Below are 20,938 nucleotides of genomic sequence, written 5' to 3' on the forward strand. Positions count from 1 at the left end.
TTTAACAGTAAAGAAAAAAATGGATGATAGAAACCTATACCACTTGTTCTTGAAAATGTTTTATGGGGTGTTCAGAACAAATACTGCCTGAAAGGTCCAAATTATTATGTGGAATAATAGCTCATTAAAAACAATTTAATGTATGATTTGTTTTTACTTTTTTACATCAAATAATTTAAAGTAACTATGTCACTTTTACTCAAAGTACATTTTAAATTGAGTACTTTTTTACTTTTACTCGAGTAGATTTTTAGATGGGTACTTTTACTTTTACTTGAGTAGAATTTTAGCAAAGTAAAGGTACTTTTACTTAATTACAAATTTTCAGTACTTTTTCCACCTCTGACCAAAATACAACGTTACAACAACATCTAATGCCAATGACAATTTGACGTAGAACAGTAACTTTGATATTTTGTTGGCTTTGAGCAACAACTGCATAAAACATATAAAAAATACATTCCTTTGGTTTAGATATTAAAACATTGGAGCTTGATTTTTAATGTAAACATGGGGATGTAATATTCAATCAGAACGCAACATCTGTACAACGTTGGAGCTTGGGCATTTGCCATCTTATATATCTTCACTGATCTCACTTAATAATAATGCGTATCAGACTCGCTCCAGTGGCTGGATCACCTGTCAGATACCGAGAGTTTTTAGTGAACTGGGAAAATCTGCTTTTAGCTACAGAGAGAGAGCACCAGCGAGCTGACATTATTCACTACAGGAATCACTGAACCATTTTAAACTTTTAGTTTCTAATCACCATCAAAAAGCCTGTGACTGTTTTAAATGACTTTTTTTATTAGTTTATCTTTTTGTCTTATTTTCTTTATATTTGTATTATTTTATTTTATTTTATTTTATTTATTTATTTAATTATTATAATTTTTTATTGTTTATTTTAATGTTAAATTTGCATTCTTTTTCTTAGTTCTATTATTCATTTAATCACTTATCATTTTTAACATTTTACTTTACTTTTACTATTATATATTTTATACATTTTTTACTTTTTATGTGTCAAATTTGTTTTTTTTATGGTATTTTAGAATTTTCTGTTTTACATATATATTTTTTATTAAATGTTGATTTAAAATGAGCACTTCTTTAATTTTTTTTATTATTATTTTTTACTATTTTATTTCTTATTATTCCTAAATTATTATTAAATGTGTTCAATCCCTCTGATGTTATAAAGGCTCGGAAACATTGTAAATGAAGGTCACCCTCAATGTTTTTTCCTGAGTGAAAATAAAGTTTGATTGATTGATTTTAAATAGAAATGTGGGGCTTTAATATTCAATCAAAACTCAACATCTGTACAACACTGGAGCTATTTTTGAATAGGTATCAAAACTCAACATCTGTACAATGATGGAGCTTCATCTTTAATAGATATGTGGGGCTGTAATGTACAATCGGAACTCAGAATTGGAGCTTTATTTAAATAAATATCAAAAATGTATTTTTAATAGAAATATGGGGCTTTAATATTCAATCGGAACTCAGAATTGGAGCTTTATTTAAATAAATATCAAAACTCAACATCTGTACAATGTTGTAGCTTCTTGTTTTGATATTTATATTGGCTGTAATGTCCAATCAGAACTCTCAGAACATCTGTACAACATTGTAGCTTGTTATTTTGACCAATATGTTGTTTCATTTCCTGGTCTAAGAGCGTGATCTGATGTAATCTGAGCTGATCTGCTCCAGCGGTTTCATCGTGACCCACTTGTCCACTCGCTATTGTACAGTTGTTGTAAAGGGATAATTGGGTGGATGTTATAGTTTTATACTATATATTTGTTTTATACACACAGGAAACAGCAGAAAGGAAGTGTGTCAGCGTTTATTACTGCAGTGCTGGTGATAATCCAGTATCTGCAGCTGGATCTGGGCGTATAGAAAGTGGAGCAGTATGGTTTTCTATAAGAACAGCAGTGCAGGGGTATTTAAAGGCGGGTTTATCAGGGTGGAATTATGCGAGGCATGTGCAGCGTAAAAAAGAGGACAACAGAAGCAGACAGGGAGAGCGTCTGAGCGCTATCAGGCCGGCAGTCGGCTGTCGCTGCCAGTATTCATTAGGGGTGTGGCCGAGCTGCTCCACGCTGGCAGGAGAGCGTCTTAAAAGCCCTCCGTGTGCAGCCTGACTCGCGTTATTAAAGCTGAGTGCCTCCGAGTGCGACTCGCGGCAAAGTGAAGGATCTGATTACCCCTCGGCTAATGGATGCTCATCGCAAACGCGCCGCGTCGAGCGACACCGCACGCGCAACACACACACCCAGACACACACAGAACCTTCCGCCTGCACACACACACACACACACACACACACATCGACGTGGTGTTAACAAAGCCACAAACAAAAACAGTGCGGCTCATTAAAATACGAATTAATCACAGCATGCAAATGAAGCGATTATGTAAATGCGCAGAATTATGCAAAATGTTGCTGCTTTTAGTTTTGACAACATTTTTTTTTGTGTGTTACAGAAATACAGGGGAGAAAAAAACAAACAAAAAAAAACTGTAATGTTCAATTAGATCATAGGGCTGGGCTTAAATAGTCTTAAATCTCAATGTTTCTAAAAAAAAAAAATCCTGTCAAATACTTACTTATTAAATATCAATATTTATTTGCCAATGCCTCATTTAAAAACTAAATAGAATTTAGTATTTCGGGTAAAACAAATGTCTCTGATTCAAGGGAGATATATACTGCATTATGCAGGAGATCGCTAGTTCGAATCCTGATCATGCAGCTTGCCCTCAGCTGTCAGAGCCCTGAGAAAGCACAATTGGCCTCTCACATCAAAATACAAGTCTTTTTTAGTTATAGACTTTTTAGTTTCAGGCTAAGATTTTGCAAAGACTGGGAATCACTAATTGCAAGGCTGCAATTAAATTCTTTCTGAGATTCTTTCCCATCATGCTTCTGGTGGAGTTTACATTACATTACAATACATTTTACATATTAAGTTACAAATAATGTGTATATGAGTAATGTGATTTATCAGAGACTCACAACTTTTTGTTTTTGTTAGTTCTTGAGATTTTTTTAACAGAATACATTTTGTGTTCAGCTCTGATTATAATTTCCCCTTCTTTTTTTTGCTACACAATGTATTTGTTTTAGGTAGAATTAATGCAATAAAGAACATCATTCTTGCCAAATGTGTATTTATTAAACCTGTTTGTATTTAAAATAACACTGCACAATAAGACAGTAGTGCAAAATAAAAGACCTTTAAATATAATGACTTTAAAGTGCTACCTGTGTTTAAAATACTGTACGGATTAAAGTAAGAAGCATTAAAAGACCTATTAACTGCAGAATGTGTTCTTTTTCAAATCGTTTGTAAACAGTCACATAAAATATTCTTGCCTTGCGGCTTCCCGTAGCTCTTCTACTATTGGTTGTTGACATTGTTCTCGTCACTATTTGCGTGAGCCGAGTCTCAAGATAATATTAGGATAATATTAAATGATTGATTTTTGATATTGATTTTATCTGAACACAGGACGAGTAAATACTGACTTAAACTTTCAATCCTAACCTCCTAACACTCTCTTTACTGCAGCATTTATACTTTTACTCACAGCACATTCACACAGAAACACAAAGAACTCTGTAACTATTCAACGTTTTCTTTAGAGAAATTACAGATGAAGCCAGAGAGCAGTGAGCACTATTTCCTGCACCTTCAAATAAAGACTCTTGAAAACTGGAGAAAAAACTGATACAGAAAAAATCAGGTCTGGCTGACCCACATGGAAAAAGCAGATTTAACCTTTAGCTCAATTTCAGCAATCTTAACCACTGGACAACTAAAAAATAGCTGTATTCTTATAAATGTATTATAATTTAGATACAGTACACATGTAGTAACTCTCCAAACTATTCTACATGTTTGTGATATTGAATGAAACATCAATTGTCTTAAAAAAATAACAAACAACAAAGTATGTAAAAGAAACACCCTAACCTGCCATTCTCTCACCATCATGGTTGGGGTTGCCCAGGGTCCAGGGTTCGTCTGAGTCGAAGTGTGTGTCGCCCCCTATGCCAGGTCCTGGGAAGTAGGCGTGGGCCAGAAACCCTCCTTCTCCATCGAAGGGCGAGCTGTCACCGTGGAAACCGGAGGCGAAGATGATGGTGATGTCCACGTCCCTCTTGCCGCTCTCCAGAGCGCTGTAGGGGACGGCCTCGAAGTTCAGCGGCGTGACGCCCTGCCACACATCGAAAGCCCGTCTGATGGCCTCGTGGGTTTCCCGGGCCCCCACTTTAGGGGTCACATTCTTTATGCTGAGGGGAGAAAAAAAATCACCTGTTACTTATTAAGCCTGGTAACAATGCACCTAAAGATGTCAACTCAATTGCATCCATTCTTAGATAATGTTAGGAATTACACAATTTTAGTTCTTGCTTTTAGAGATTTAGAGCTTTAGGGCTTTTTAATGAGGATTTGGGGCAGAGAAGGTTAGTAAAAGCTCATTTTGAGGAGATGGGCGGAGGAGATGGGGTGGTGGATGCTTGAGAAAGCTTTTCAGGTGGTAATGGGATGGAGAAGATGTGGCAGTGGAGGGTTGTAAAAGCTCTTCATATTGAGATGGGGTGGTGGAAGGTCATGAAAGCTCTTAATAAGTAAGATGTGGCAGTGGAGGGTTGTGAAAGCTCTGCATGAGGAGATGGGGCGGTGGAGGGTTGTGAAATCCCTTTAAGAGGAGATGGGGTGGTGGAAGTTTGTGAAAGCCCTTCAAGAGGAGATAGGGTGGTGGAAATGGGACGGTGGAGGGTTGCGAAAGCTCTTCATGAGGAGATAGGGTGGTGGAAGGTTGTGAAAGCTCTTCATGTGGAGATGGGTGGAGGAGATGGGGTGGTGGAAGGTTGTGAAAGCCCTTTATGAGGAGATGGGTGGAGGAGATGGGGTGGTGGAGATGGGTGGTGGAGGGTTGTGAAAGCACTTCATGAGGAGATAGGCGGAGGAGATGGGGTGGTGGAAGGTTGTGAAAACTCTTCATGAGGAGATGGGTGGAGGAGGGGTGGTGGAAGGTTGTGAAAGCCCTTTATGAGGAGATGGGTGGAGGAGATGGGGTGGTGGAGATGGGTGGTGGAGGGTTGTGAAAGCTCTTCATGAGGAGATGGGGTGGTGGAAGGTTGTGAAAGCTCTTCATGTGGAGATGGGTGGAGGAGATGGGGTGGTGGAAGGTTGTGAAAACTCTTCATGAGGAGATGGGTGGAGGAGATGGGGTGGTGGAGATGGGTGGTGGAGGGTTGTGAAAGCTCTTCATAAGAAGATGGGTGGAGGAGATGGGACGGTGGAGGGTTGCGAAAGCTCTTCATGAGGAGATGGGGTGGTGGAAGGTTGTGAAAGCTCTTCATGTGGAGATGGGTGGAGGTGATGGGGTGGTGGAAGGTTGTGAAAGCCCTTTATGAGGAGATGGGTGGAGGAGATGAGGTGGTGGAGATGGGGTGGTGGAAGGTTGTGAAAACTCTTCATGAGGAGATGGGTGGAGGAGATGGGGTGGTGGAGGGTTGTGAAAGCTCTTCATAAGAAGATGGGTGGAGGAGATGGGGTGGTGGAGATGGGTGGTGGAGGGTTGTGAAAGCACTTCATGAGGAGATAGGCGGAGGAGATGGGGTGGTGGAAGGTTGTGAAAACTCTTCATGAGGAGATGGGTGGAGGAGGGGTGGTGGAAGGTTGTGAAAGCCCTTTATGAGGAGATGGGTGGAGGAGATGGGGTGGTGGAGATGGGTGGTGGAGGGTTGTGAAAGCTTTTCATAAGAAGATGGGTGGAGGAGATGGGGTGGTGGAGGGTTGTGAAAGCTCTTCATGTGGAGATGGGTGGAGGAGATGGGGTGGTGGAAGGTTGTGAAAACTCTTCATGAGGAGATGGGTGGAGGAGATGGGGTGGTGGAGGGTTGTGAAAGCTCTTCATGAGAAGATGGGGTGGTGGAAGGTTGTGAAAGCTCTTCATGTGGAGATGGGTGGAGGAGATGGGGTGGTGGAAGGTTGTGAAAGCCCTTTATGAGGAGATGGGTGGAGGAGATGGGGTGGTGGAGATGGGTGGTGGAGGGTTGTGAAAGCTCTTCATAAGAAGATGGGTGGAGGAGATGGGGTGGTGGAGGGTTGTGAAAGCTCTTCATGGGGAGATAGGGCGTGAAGATGGAGCAGTGGAGGGTTGCAAAAGCTCTTCTTGAGGAGATGGGCAGATCAGATAGGGTGGTGGAGGGTTGTGAAAGCTCTTTATGAGGAGAAGGGGCGGTGGAGATGCGGCAGTGGAGGGTTGCAAAAGCTCTTCATGAGGAGATGGGGCTGTAGAGGGTTGTGAAAGCTATTCATAAGGAGATGGGCCGGAAAGTGGGCGATAAAGGGTTGCGAAAGCTCTTCATGGGGAGATGGGGTGTGAAGATGGGGCAGTGGAGGGTTGCAAAAGCTCTTCTTGATGAGATGGGCAGAGCAGATAGGGTGGTGGAGAGTTGTGAAAGCTCTTCATGAGGAGATGGGACGATGGAGGGTTGTGAAAGCTCTTTATGAGGGGATGGGGTGGGTAGATGGTGCGATGGAGGATTGTGAAAGCTCTTCATAAGAAATGGGATGGAGAAGATGGGGCAGTGGAGGGTTGTGAGAGCTCTTTATAAGGAGATGGAGCGGAGGAGATTGAGCAATTGAGGGTTGTGAAAGCTCTTCATAAGAAAACACGATTGGGTGGTGGAGGATACTTATACATGGCTTATACATTGGTCTACAAACCAATCAGTGTTAAGGATAGGAAGACTCCGCCCACGTAAGTGATGAAAGAGACACAGTAAAGTCCTTTAGTGCACTCAGTCACTAAACTGCAGTGTGAAACTAAAACTAACTGTACTAAATGTACAGAACACAAAGTAATAAACACATCAACCTTGGTTCAAGACGTTTTAGGTGTAAAAAAAACCCTTTTTGTTCTCTTATCCAGTTCATGACTTTAATACAAGACCCTTTTCCTCGGTTTATTTAAGTCACAGAACTTTCACCAAGGATTTGTTCTCATTTCCATGCGTGCCCTTGAGGGGACGTGTGACCGTATTGCAGCACTCCTGCAACAACTCATGATTAAGTGGGTGACTTCAGGGCCAAAACAGTATTTACATTTGCATTTATATTTAGTCATTTGGAAGGAGCTCGTTTAGAAACGTGCAAACAGTAAGAGACAAGGTGTTAACAAGTGCATGAAGTATCTAAAAGACTTCATGACTTAAAGAGCCTCATGCTAATGTGAGGTCTCATCCACATTTAAAAAAAGGCTCTACTGCGTTTATATACAGCTCTGGAAAAAAATAAGAGACCACATAAAATGATGAGTTTCTTTGTTTTTACCAAATTAAAAACCTCTGGAATATAATCAAGAGGAAGATGGATGATCACAAACCAACAAACCAAACTGAACTGCTTGAATTTTTGCACCAGGAGTAAAGCAGCATAAAGTTATCCAAAAGCAGTGTGTAAGACTGGTGGAGGAGAACATGATGTCAAGATGCATGAAAACTGTGATTAGAAAACAGGGTTATTCCACCAAATATTGATTTCTGAACTCTTAAAACTTTATGAATATGAACTTGTTTGAGGTCTGAAAGCTCTGCATCTTCTTTGCTAATTCAGCCATTTCTCATTTTCTGCGAATAAATGCTCTAAATGAAAATATTTTCCGTGGTTTATAGAATAAAACAACAATGTTCATTCAGAGCTGTATGTTGAAGATTTTCATGCAGACGGACAAAATTTTAAGAATTTTGCTTTTTAAGAATGCTGATATCATGATGCTAATTTGTGCATGGTCTTTGTAGACTAAAATTTTGGAAAACTCTTTTTTAATGATTAGGTATTGTTTGATTCTGCTACACAGATTTTTTTTGTGTTTAATCTGGAATTTTTAACTTTTCCCATTTTCTCCTAATTTAGCTCGGCCAATTGTCAGCTGTACATCCCCCATCACTGGTGTTGCCACAACACAAGGAGGGTGAAGACGAGCACATGCCTCCTCTGATGTATGTAAAGTCAGACTCCACCTCTTTTGAACTGCTGCTGATGCACCATTGCCGAGTAGAATCACAGCACTAATGTTCGGAGGAAAGCACAGCTCACAGACGCAGCCTTGTGCTGATCCACATCACACACCACAGTGATGAGGGGAAAGAGCGCCATCTACTGTACCCACCCAGAGAGAGCAAGGCCAATTGTGCTCTCACAGGCCTCCGGCAGCTGATGGCAAGCTGCATGACTGGGATTCGAATCCCGATCATAGATATACCGATCATAGTGGCGGTGCTTTAGACCACTGGACTATAAAGGAAAGGAAAATCATGAAAATTATCAAGGGTGCCCACACTTTTTCACACTACTGTACATTTAGCCTTTTCATACCCAACTGCATTCCTTAAAGGTAGGTAATCTAACAAGCACTCGAAGTGAAGATAAATAACCTCCATCCTAATTACATCCACACGGAATGACCGAATTTTAGGATGACCAATAACTGTGCCACTGCAGAGTAGGTCACTCAGAGAGAGAATGTGACCAGGGCTGGTCTTTAAAACAACAGCACAGCGTATTGATTGGTTCCTCTGACACTGAACCAGCTGAATCTTTTTATGTTATATTTCAAAACAATAAGCAAAATACAATGATAGTAACCATAATTCCTCTGAATCTGAAGAGCACATACAGTATATAACTCTAACCTATATAATAGGGCTGAAGCAAGTAATCAACATAATCAACGTAATCACTGCTCCTATAGAACACTTTGTAGTTCTATAAATACAGGCTTATCCTCCAATGTAATGTATTTAGTGGTGTCAATCGATTAAAAAATTAAATCAGATTAATAACAACAGTATTCTGTGATTAACTGCAATTATTTACACTTGATCTTCTTAAGAAGGAAGTTTTTATAGTGGATATTGAAATGTAAATAAAAGAATGAATGTAAGAAATGTAAAATGCAATTAAATTTATATTAGTGGTGTTAAATAAAATACTAGTATATACTTGTATGTTTGAGGGGAGATAAAACCAATGTGGGGCATGATAACTTATATAGAGGAAACGTTTTTATCACTTCATTATAAACATCTCAGCTTGGCTGTAAGGATTTCTGAATCAGAATTTAATTTGGTTTCTATGATACGGATCAGTTGATGAGTTTGTTTATTTGGAGCATTTCTCCTTCAGTTTGGTTTGGTTTCACACACGTTTAAACCTATAAACACCAATAAACCTTGTGAGCACATTCTGTCCTCTGATTGGTCAGAGCTGTCTGGCACGGGTTAAATAAAATAAAATATAATGAGAAGATTCTGTGGTTCGGTGCATGTATCTGTGGATTGTGAATCTGCTTTAACACAGAACATTACAAATTTGCTGCTGCGCTTTTAAACACAATGTTTTTAATGGAACGTGCAGCACAGATGTGAGCAGTGAACACAGCACATACTGTGCTCTTAGTGTGTAAACAGCATGGAGCAGCAGCAGAGACAGCGTTCGTTCATAGCAGTTTATTATCTATAATATAATATATTATATATAATATATCAGATTAAACTGCACCACATTAGCAGTTTAGCACAATTAAAAAGAACTTTATTTAAGGGCTTCAAGTGGTCCAGCGGGCTAAGAGCTGCCACTATGATCAGGAGATCGCCAGTTTGAATCCTGTTCTTGTAACTTGCCATCGGCTACCGAAACCCCGAGAGAGCACAGCTTGCCTTGCTCTCTCTGAGTGTGTAAAGTAGATGGTGCTCTGTCCTCTCATCACTACTAGGGTGATGTGGATCAGCACAAGGCGGCGTCTGTAAGCTGATGTATCAGAACCTCCGAGCACGCTGTGATGCTACTCAGCAATGATGCATCAGCAGCAGCTCAGAAAGAGGCGGAGTTTGACATTACATGTATCAGAGGAGGCATGTGCTAGTCTTTCCCTTCCTGGTGTGTTAGGGCATCACTAGTATAAAGGGGAGTCCTAATAAGTGGGTTGGGTAATTGGCCGTGTGAATTTCGGGAGAAAATGGGAAAAATAAAAAAGAAAAATGTTTATTTAAAGAAGTATAATTGATAGCTGGGTTGGATTGAGACCAGATCACGTTCTTACCACAATTCCAGAAAATAAATCTGCGTGAATCAGCGGAAGTTAGAGTCAAACCTGGTGGTGTAATCAATTGTGTTAAAAAAATAATAATGCGTTACTGATTCTGAATTAATCAAGTGCGTTACCGCTTTAACATTGACAGCCCTAAATGTAATGTAATGTAATGTAAAGTAAAGTAAAGTAAATGATGTGGGGTTGATGGTTGATGCTGCAGTTGGTCTGCAGGTCTAGGTTCAGCAACAGTATGTGCTGAAAGAATGAGGCCAGCTGACTCTCCCTGAATATACTGAATATAGACCAGGTTATTCCATCAATGGATCCATTTTTTTCTTCCCTGATGAACACGGCCATATTCCAAGATAAGACAATGTCAGGATTCATGGAGCTGGAATTGTGAAAGAGTTCAGAGTTCAGGGAGCATGAGATCATCATTTTCACACATGGATTGAGAGAGAGTTCACCTCAGAGTCCAGATCTTAACCTCATTGAGAATCTTTGGGATGTGCTGGATGGAGAAGAGAGGCTTTGTGCAGCGGTTGGTCAGACTCTACCATCATCAATGCTGCTGCAAGATCTTGGAGAAAAATTTGATTAATGCAACACTGGATTAAAATAAATCTTGTGACATTGCAGAAGCTTAATAAAACAATGCCACAGCGAATGTGTAAAGCAATCAAAGCTTTTAAGGCAGTTTATATTATGATGTAATATAAAATATGCTTGTTAAGATGATGGACAGCCTCCAGAAAGACGAAAACAGCTCTGAATGTATCAGGAAAGGTGTGTTTTTTTTTATTCCGAGAGCTAAAAAATGTGAACTCTGGGAAGCGGGCGATGGGCGGACAGCAGCTCTGCTGAACTCTGCACATTGAAGTCTTTATCTCTCTCTGACAGACAGAAAGAAACTGAAAATCTCCTCTTTGGCTCCTCCATTCACTCCTCGCTCTTCAGAGACCCGTCAGCAGACCGTACCCGCACGGCAGGCCCGCGCCTCATTTGCATTCCATTTGCATAGTTGTCCCATCAATTAAAAAAAAAATGGATTTGAATAAATCATTCCTGTTATCACCTGCTGTATCCGGGCAAGTCTAAATTGAGGTGAGAACACCTATTTCCTCCAAGCCCGTCGGAGCGTAATCTCCAGGAAATTAAAACAGGTTCCTTGAAGGTTAAAGAGTCAATATTCCGGCTTATTTTATGCTTCACTATGTCTGTGTAGCAGAGAGAGAGAGAGCGGTGCGGGGCAGCGGAGCTGAAGCACCTGCTTCTCCTGCTAACTGTTCTGGGGGCAGTTTATCAGGACTCTATTTCTGGCCTCCAGCTCTGAGCACTTAGTATTAATAGTGCTTTCAAGTGCTCTGGGTTTTATCTGGGAAAAAGTCTTCAGTAAAAAGCCATCACTCTTTGAATTCAGATGAAGGAATAAATATTTTTGAGCTCATCAGAGCTACGCATGGGGAGGGCGATATAATAAAACAGTAGGGGTGAGCCAAAATATTCCTATTTCGATATATATTGTGTAGTTTTTGTTTCTGATACATTTTCTATATGTGGCTTTAAATATGGACAGAACCTAAACCTATACAGAGCACATCATACACTCAGGGCCGGATTAAAAGAATGGGCTGAAAGGGCTGCAGTCCCGGGCCTCGCCACTAGGGGGGCCTCCAGTCGCTGAATGTCAAATGACAAAAATGTATTAAAAAAAACGAAAATAACAAGCAATAAAAAAGGAAAGAGCGACAGAATTATTACAGAAAACACCCAAATTAACCAACGTGGAGTAGTCAGCCTGCTGTAGCAGCTACCACCAGGCAAAGATGCGCTGTGCTCTCTCTCTCGCTCTTCTCTCGCTCTTTGATTGTGTTTTAAATGAGTTTTTATTTCTTATTAATTTTTTTTTTTATTCATTTGAAATATTTTTATTATTTTATTGATTAAATTATTTTTTTCTTCATAAGATATACATTCTTTATTTTTTATGTATCCTCATTATTTAATGATCTTTTTAAAGTGTCCTATTTTTCCTTTTTTGCGTATATATTTTATTCATCTATAGTAAATGTCAGTTTTTAGTTATTTCTAATCAACCCACACCCCCACGATATCATCGTCCATCGCGATGTTTCCCTGTAAACATCGTCATCTGCCAATTAAAGAGACATCGCCCAACCCTAAATTGAATTGAAATCATGTTACCAGTTCAGTCTGTTATAGATTGGTACTGTGTACGCTGTCGCTGATGTGTCCGTGTGTTTGTGTGAGGTCATGCATCAGAACATGATACGAAGGGCCTCAAACTGGTAATTAGCCCCGGGCCTCAGAAAGTGTTAATCTGGCACTGCATACACTACACAACTTTTACTCCAACTGACAGCTCCCCCCGTACCACCACTGCAAATCAGGGTTAAAATCAGGCTTAAAGTTGCATGGTTGTGTAGCTCCATCTTACTGTAAGATTCACCCCCAAAGTTACTGCTTTATCACTCCATGGATACATGGTACAGTTAATATAATCACTTAATATTTTAAAATGATGATTTAATATCTCACATTTATGACGTAGAAACTCAAAATAACTTACTATCTTAAAATAGTGACTTGCGTCTCAAAATGATAAGATATATAATTCAAAATAACAACTTAGTATCTCAAAATAATGAAATAGTATCTCTTTGTCTCTCAAAATAATGAGCAAGTATCCCAAAATAATGACTTCTCAATATAATGATTTAGTATCTAAAAATAGTGAATTAATACCTCAAAATAGTGAGATACAATATAATCATAACTTACAATCTTAAAATAATGACTTACTATCTCAAAATAATGAGATAGTACCTCAAAATAATGACTTACTATCTCAAAATAGTGAGATACTATCTCAAAATAGTGAGATACTATTTTAAAATAATGATTTAGTATCTAAAAAAAGTGAATTAATACCTCAAAATAGTGAGATACTATCTCAAAATAATGAGATAGTAGCTCAAAATAATGACTTACTATCTCAAAAGAGTAAAATACTATCTCAAAATAGTGACATAGCTGTTTACTTAAGAAAAAATATATAGTGGAATTTTATTTTGTTGTAGATGGCGGGAATGAGCGGAATTAGTTTTCCATATTCAGTATTTGGAAAAAATATATATTTGTTTGTTTTCAGCCTAAAATGTTATTTTCAGTGCATCCATATTAGAGGTAAGCACCAGATCCCCAGCCAACAGCCAACAGACAGACGCCATTGCCAGCCTGCATTACATTAGGAGTGATGTGGGAAGAGAGCGCCACCTACCCACCCAGAGAGAACAATTTCTAATTGTGCTCTCTCTGTCTCTGACTCCAGCTGCTGATGCCGCCTGAGCAATATTTCCCAGGTTTCGATTTAGAGATTTTTATTTCTGACACAAAACAGTTTCTAGCTTTGATTTGAAACTTGATTTACAGAATCCTGTGCCATTAGGTCAGTGATCATTATCTGTGCAGAAATAAATAGGTATTTGGAGGAGGCACAGGATATATAGCACAGGGTAACACAGTGGGGAACCTCCAAGGGGAAGGCTAGGGTTCAGTTTCCGACCTTAGCAAGCAGGAGTACTACTATAATCCAATAAGAGGATTTGGCAGGACCTGTAATATACTACATTCTACACTTTCCTACTTACGATTGATTAAACTGTGTTTTACTGTGGAAACGCATTGATACGCACAGCTTTTTAAAGCCTGTGTAAATCTAACCAAAGTCCTTATTCTAGGCTTTTACATAACAATATATTTATATATTTAGCCAAATCACTGATTGGCTAGCTAGCTAGCTAGTTAGCACTAACATCCCGTGCTCAGTTCTCAATGGAAATCCATTCTGGATCCATCTAACAGATTAGTGCCCATTCCTCCAGTAGAAACATTATCCATTTAAATTTAAAATTATAAATGCAGCTTTTAATCCCAAATCCACTCGTTTTTTTAGGAGATATGTGTTCGGCATGAGGATCTCCTTGGTAAGATAGAATCCCTTCTATATGGTTAACTGGCAACCCAGGCTAAAAATGAGTGCCAGTTCCATCAGTATTAAAATTTGTATTAAATTTCCATGACCTCCTAAATGTATTTATTTGTGTTTCAAGGGCTTTGTGTTTTGAGTGCTCTACTATACCAGTAAATAAGCACCCAGTGGCAAATCATTAGCTGTAGTTTTAACCTAGCAGTAATTTTAGCCATCTTTTACCATTAATCATTGGCAAAGCTAGAAACTAGGTACCACATATGGTGGCCACAGCAAAAATGAAACATTTTTTTGATTTATCTCCAGTCAAACAAGAAAAATCTCACAGATTTTGAATTGGGAAAGACCAAAATACTGAAAAGTGACATTCAAATTAAATTTCAATAACATAAAGCTCTGGAAATAATTAAGAGACCACTTCAGTTTATCTGATTTTGCTATTTATAGGTTTATGTTTGAGTAAAATGAACTAGTCATTTTTTTTCTATAAACTACAGACAACATTTCTCCCAAATTCCAAATAATAATATTGTCATTTAGAGCATTTATTTACAGAAAATGAGAAATGGCTGAAATAACAAAAAAGACGCAGAGCTTTCAGACCTCAAATAATGCAAAGAAAACAAGTTCATATTCATAAGTTTCATCAAGTTTTAAGAGTTCAGAAATTAATATTTGGTGGAATAACCCTGGTTTTTAATCACAGTTTTCATGCATCTTGGCATCATGTTCTCCTCCACCAGTCTTACACACTGCTTTTGGATAACTTTATGCTGCAAAAATTCAAGCAGTTCAGTTTGGTTTGATGGCTTGTGATCATCCATCTTCCTCTTGATTATATTCCAGAGGTTTTCAATTTGGTAAAATCAAAGAAACCCATCATTTTATTTTTTGTATAACCCTTCTAACTCTCAGCAGTGTTAAATCGTTGTTTACCTGTATGTGATGTGTGTACGCTGCCACTTTTGACCGGTGAGAGCGTAGCGCCGCTTCCGTGACCTCGAGCTCGAGGAGATCTTCAGTTGATCTGGGACTCCACACCTCGGCTTCTTCATCCAGCTGTGAGGAGACAAAAGCAATACAATTAGTAGAAACTTAAGACAATGCTAAACTGTTGTCCAACAGTGATAAACTGTTTTGCACTGTGAATTAGGCTATGATCTCACGGAACACGGTTGGTGTGTCAAGGGAAAATAAATAAATCTTATGAACAAAATTTTTAAAGGACACAAACTAAAGACAGACTGACTTTAGGCTGTAGGTCATGTTAAAAACGATATTGTGAGCAGCCTAAATACCCTTGATTTGTTAAGAAAAGTTGCTATTTGAACATAGCTTAAGAGATAATCACATGCAACATAGTGGGAAAATGTACTTTACATGACCAGGAACAGGAAATAACATGCCGAAAATGTACAATTTAATTTAGCTTGACTTTACAGACTTAAACAAAACCCTGATTTTAGCTTACTCCCCCTTTAGCTCAAATTTTAAAGATGCTAAAAAATGGGAGCGGTAGTTCGGGAGGTGCACTGGGTGATGTATGGGTTTAGGGGGCGGGGCAGGAGGGAGAGCTGATTGGGCTGAGCAGTGTGCCTCTGTGTCTCCACGCCCATAGCACAGTTGGTCCTGAGAGGATGCTGCAGAGCTGGTAATGACTGCAATAAAAGCGTTTTTTAAAGGTTAGGAAATGTTTATAAAATTTTTAAGCAGGACTGGTGTGTTTCATTACTTCAGAGGAACACATATTAGATATTAATAAAAATATATATGCTTTAGTGCCTCTTTAATCATGGGGTTGCGGACTACTGTCATACCTAGTCTGTTCTTCATTAGACTGTTCAGTTTATCACCCGCATTCCAGGTCATACAGGCTAAAGCACAGACACTACAGCTTAAATCATATATTTATTTACCTATTACTCGTTTTCAGAGTCGAGGATAGAACTGTCTGTAAATCATAGAACTACCTGAATCAGATACTGTTTATTGACTATAATTTCAAGCTTTAGGCTACTATAAAACTGTACTGTCCACACTGACACTGGATGAAGGCTGATACTGATGTCATTGCATGATTAGATGGAGGGCGTACACAGAGACATGCTGGAGTGCCTGAGGACAGTGTTGGTGTGTACTCACGCTATAGTGCTCTGGTCTAAACTGCCCGTGACATTGAGGCCGTAGACGCGCTGCATGGCAGCGATGGCCGACTGCACGGTCTGGGCCGAGCGCAGGACAGCCATGTTGGGTTCAGTATGGTGGAGGTAGCCGTACCTCTCTAACCAGTCCTGGAAAACAAAGCGGAGAGAAATAGATATTAAAAAAAGAGATATTCACATCTTACATTCGCATTTTCAGCTGTTTCAGCTCTCGGACTCTGGCTGCTGATGCTGAAGCAGCATGGTCTGGGATTCAAATGATGATTTGCCCCCAGATTAGACATGTTTACCACCGAAAGTCAAATTAAATGATGATACAGGGTACTGGATCAGTGCCATTGCTAGCTATGATAGCCTACTAATTATCACTAACACTATATACAGTGGTGTGAAAAAAAGTGCTGTGCGATATGACGATATATGTCGTGGGGACGATAGAAAAGTGTTTATCGTGCTACTTACCTTCTATCGTCTCTATCATTTCTACACTAATTTGATAAATTATACATGCACATCTGTGTGTTCACTATTTCATTTCGCTTTTTATCCTTTTAGAATTCGTTAGATTATATTTCTTTTAGCATTTTGAGCTTAGTTTAGTTGATTATTTTTCTATTTTATATATATTTTTCTGTTTTTATTAAATGTTGTTATTAGCTTATTAGCTTCTTAGCTTGTTGCTGCCTTCTTTGTTATTTAGCGTACAGAGCGTCTCCCTGGTCTTTTTAAGGAATTATGTTGATTTACTCATTTAATAGCTTTATCTAACTATTTTAAGCCAGACAGACACTGTGTGATTTTTTTAATCAGGTGCGGAGAGCTCATCCGCATGTTTGAATGGTTTGTCCAGTAGGAAAACGCACACGATTTATATGATGACATTAATCCACCTGCGGAGCTTTAAACGCGAGGATGAGCTGTAACTTTTGGATCAGCACACAAATCACATTGAAATAGTTCTACGTCACGTCACAGACCATTTTCTTCAGCCGAACCCAACAGCGCGCCAGGAAAGCAGTGAGAATTCTCACCGGCCCAAATTCGGGTATCGGGTCAGTCAGACTCGGGTTCAGACTCGGGTTAGGGCAGACAATCTAAACTCTAGTATGCAGAACTATATTATTATTGTTATTAATTTTCCATTCTTTTAAATAGCAAGATACTTTGATTTTTATTTCTCTCGGGCTCCAGGAAATAGTCTGTGATGTAGTCATCTGTTTTTTAATACTATTTTTATTTTATATAAGAATATGGCATACTAATCACCATATAGCTAAGTAACCAAGTATTATTGCGAACAAAACGAACAAAATAATGAAAACTAAAAGTGAAAGTTCTCCTTAACTGAAACTAATAAAAATGGTAATTAAAAGAAAAAACTAAAACGAATTTGTTTTTAAATTACAGATTGAATAACCTCATTTTCGTGTTTGTTAATTTATTTATAAATAAATCTAATAAGTAAGCAATGATATTATTGTGTCATACTTTTCGAAGAATAACTGAAAAAAACTCAAATGTGGTATATCATGATATATATCATTATCCTGATATAAAAAAATTCCATATCGTGATATATGATTTTTCCCATATTGCCCAGCACTAATTATTAGTAAATAAAAAATCACTTTTTACATGATGATTTCATTTATTAAGGAAAAATAACTATCCAAACCAGTCTGGCCGTATGTGAAAAAGTGTTTGCCCCACATACTTTAACTGAGATTAATCACACTTTTTGGAAAGCTGAATTTAACTTAAATACTAACCACAACCAGACCTGATTACCGCCAGACCTGTAAAATCAAGAAATCACTTATATAATAGAACCTTTCTGACAACATGAAGCACATAAAAGATCTCAAAAATCAACACATAATGCCCCAGAGATCTGAAGAAAGGTTACAGTCATTTCTAAAGCTTTGGGACTCCAGAGAACCACAGTGATTCACTATTATTTACTAAAAAGGAAAAAAATGTGGTGAACACTGGTGAAGCTTCCCAGGAGAAAACAACCAACCAAAAATATTCCAAAAGGGCATGGACAACTCATCCAGGAGGTTCCAAAACAACCAAGAACAATATTAAAGAACTGCAGGATCTCACTCACCTCAGTTAAGGTCAGTGTTAATGATTCAATAATAAGAAAGAGACTGGGTGAAATTGGTTTCCATAGGAGAATTCCAAGGCAAAAAACACTTCTGAACAAAAACAACACAACCACCCGTCTCACATTTACCAACTGACATAAACTTCTTTGTACTGATGTACCAAAAGTGGAACGTTTTGGAAGGTGTGTGTCCCATTACATCTGTTGTAAAACGATCACATAATTTCAGAAAAAGAACTGAATCATACTGAACGTAGTAAAACATGGTGGTGGTTGTATGTGTGTGTGATGGTCTGGGGCTGCTGGATAACTTGCTGCAACAGATGGAAGCAGGAATTCTGCTGTTTACCAGACAATCCTGAAGGAGAATCAGAATCCGGCCATCTGTTCATCACCTCAAGCTCAGGAGTACTTGGGTTCTGCAGCAGGACAATGATCCAAAAGCACACAAACAAGTCCACTGTCTCTGAATGGCTTAAAAAAAACTAAATACATTTTTTGGAGGAGGGGTCTAGTCAAAGTCTGATTGAGATGGTGGTGATGATCTTTAACAGAAGGTTTATGCTGGAAAATCATCCAATATGTCTGCTTTAATTAAAAAAATTCTGTAAAGAAGAGTAAAACTAAATTCCTCCACAGAGATGTGAAAGACTGGTTGCCAGTTATCAGTCAAGTTTGATTGCATTTGTTTCCACTAAGGGTGACAAAACCAAGTTAGTAGTTTAAGGGGGCAAACACTTTTTTCACACAGGGCTAGAATGGTTTAAATTGTTTTTTTTTTTTCTTTTAATAGATAAAATTATCATTTAAAAAGTGCTTTTTATATTTACTCAGGTTATGTTTGTCTGATATTAAAGTTTGTTTGACATTCAAAAAAATATCAGTATCACAAAAAAGCAAAAACAAAAGAAATATGTAGGGGGCAAATACTTTTTCACACTAGGGGTGGGCAATATTATATCGTATACAATATATTGTGACACAGAAATATCATGATATTAAAAATCCATATCGTGATAATAGGGCTGTTCTGTCTTAAAAGTAGTCTATTATTTACTGTGAAGCTTTAGGTGAATTTATTGTATAATTGTTTTAGTTTCAGTTTATATGCATGCACTAAATATTCTGTAATATTTTTTGCTGCATTATATTATTTTATGCTATATTATTTATTTTGCCACATTATGATTATACTGTTATACTATTATACTATATTCCTGAAATGAATTAATTATTTTAGTTTTCCTATATCGCCAAGTATATCGTTATCGCAAAAATACCCTGAAATATCGTGATATTATTTTAGAGCCATATCGCCCACCCTATTTCACACCACTGTAATCCTATACACTAATACAAAAAAACACATTGGATTTGAGAACTACCAATTTGCTCATCCCAACAACACCTATTAGTGTCTATTCAGCGCTGCAGAAGTCTCATTTCTCTGGGTGAGATATTGTCTATGGCTGTTTGTAGAATTTCAGAGTCCTCTAGTCACGGTCTTTGATCTTCTCGCTTGTTATTTTGAATGCTCTCCTGGTTTTCGTGCCTCTTGGGCTTGGCTGCCGTTGTCTGGATTACTCTGCGTTCGACTTGGCCTGCTTTTCTGGATTACGGTATCTGCCTGGAGATCCTAATAAAGCTCTGTGCTTACATCCAACCTCTATACTACTGGTGCATCTCAAAAACTTTAAATAGCATTGAAAAGTTGCTTTATTAAAAATAATTTATTTTAAAAATGTGTTCATATTGATCTATGAAAACCCAAACAAACAATGTCTCAGAAAATTTGAGTATTATATACGACCAACTGGTACTTTTGGCAATTGCATCTGGACTGCAATTGAAAAAACAGGAGGACCAGTGAGTTTTTAGGCTTTCTCGGTCACATGACATTGCGTCCAGTAGCTCCTCTATTTCCACCCGCTGTTGTGTTTACATGGATCTCAATAGAAACACATGCTCAAAGTGTAATTACAGTGCGTGGCAGTGGACAAAAAGCTATTTTATTAAATGCGAGGTGAAGAAACTCAGAGATGTGCGACCGGACGGGACTAAAATTAGTGGAGGACCACGAAAACAGGAGTTCAGCGAAAAACAGTAGATAATTCAGCCTGTAATTTTCTTTGAGGACGTCTGAGAAAAACACATACATGGTCGTTCCGGATGGGTAAAATAAAATCACAGAGGACCCCCTCATAAAAGAGAAAAATTCCCCAGGACCCCCTGAGAAACCAATCCCATCCAAATAGGGCTTAACTTATACTTTGCATTAGTCAGAATTTGGTCAAAATTAAAAACACATCTCAAAAATAGTGGATTTACAGTTTTCAGAAAATCTTTGAATTAAAGTTAAAGTTACTTTTATAATATAGAATTTCTATTGGTCTATTTCTCCAGTCTACAGAGCAGCTACACGGTTTAAATGAAGAAGAAAACTTAAAAAAAAGTTAAGTCACAAATTGTCCACTGGGCGAGAAGTCAACTGTAATTAAAAGAAAGGAAAGGGTTTAAAAT

General features: G+C 38.3%; 2 protein-coding genes across 3 annotated transcripts in view; one reads left to right on the forward strand and one right to left on the reverse strand.

Annotated features, from left to right (window-relative positions):
* The window catches only part of hecw1b (HECT, C2 and WW domain containing E3 ubiquitin protein ligase 1b), a 295,654-nt gene that overhangs the window by 219,743 nt on the left and 54,973 nt on the right, over window positions 1-20,938 (forward strand). The gene's annotated exons all lie outside the window — the stretch shown is intronic.
* The window catches only part of mmp16b (matrix metallopeptidase 16b (membrane-inserted)), a 47,086-nt gene that overhangs the window by 11,036 nt on the left and 15,112 nt on the right, over window positions 1-20,938 (reverse strand). Inside the window, exons 2-4 of one of the 2 annotated variants that reach the window (XM_007231100.4) lie at window positions 16,289-16,437; window positions 15,083-15,205; window positions 4,014-4,318 (exon numbers count right to left, since the gene is read on the reverse strand). In XM_007231100.4, coding sequence (XP_007231162.2) covers window positions 4,014-4,318; window positions 15,083-15,205; window positions 16,289-16,437 — 577 coding nt within the window. Of the gene's footprint in view, window positions 1-3,998; window positions 4,319-15,082; window positions 15,206-16,288; window positions 16,438-20,938 lie in introns of both variants that reach the window. The other variant, XM_007231099.4, reaches the window with a different exon arrangement.

The sequence above is a fragment of the Astyanax mexicanus genome, chromosome 4 (assembly GCF_023375975.1).
Source record: "Astyanax mexicanus isolate ESR-SI-001 chromosome 4, AstMex3_surface, whole genome shotgun sequence".
Classification (NCBI taxonomy): Eukaryota; Metazoa; Chordata; class Actinopteri; order Characiformes; family Acestrorhamphidae; genus Astyanax; species Astyanax mexicanus.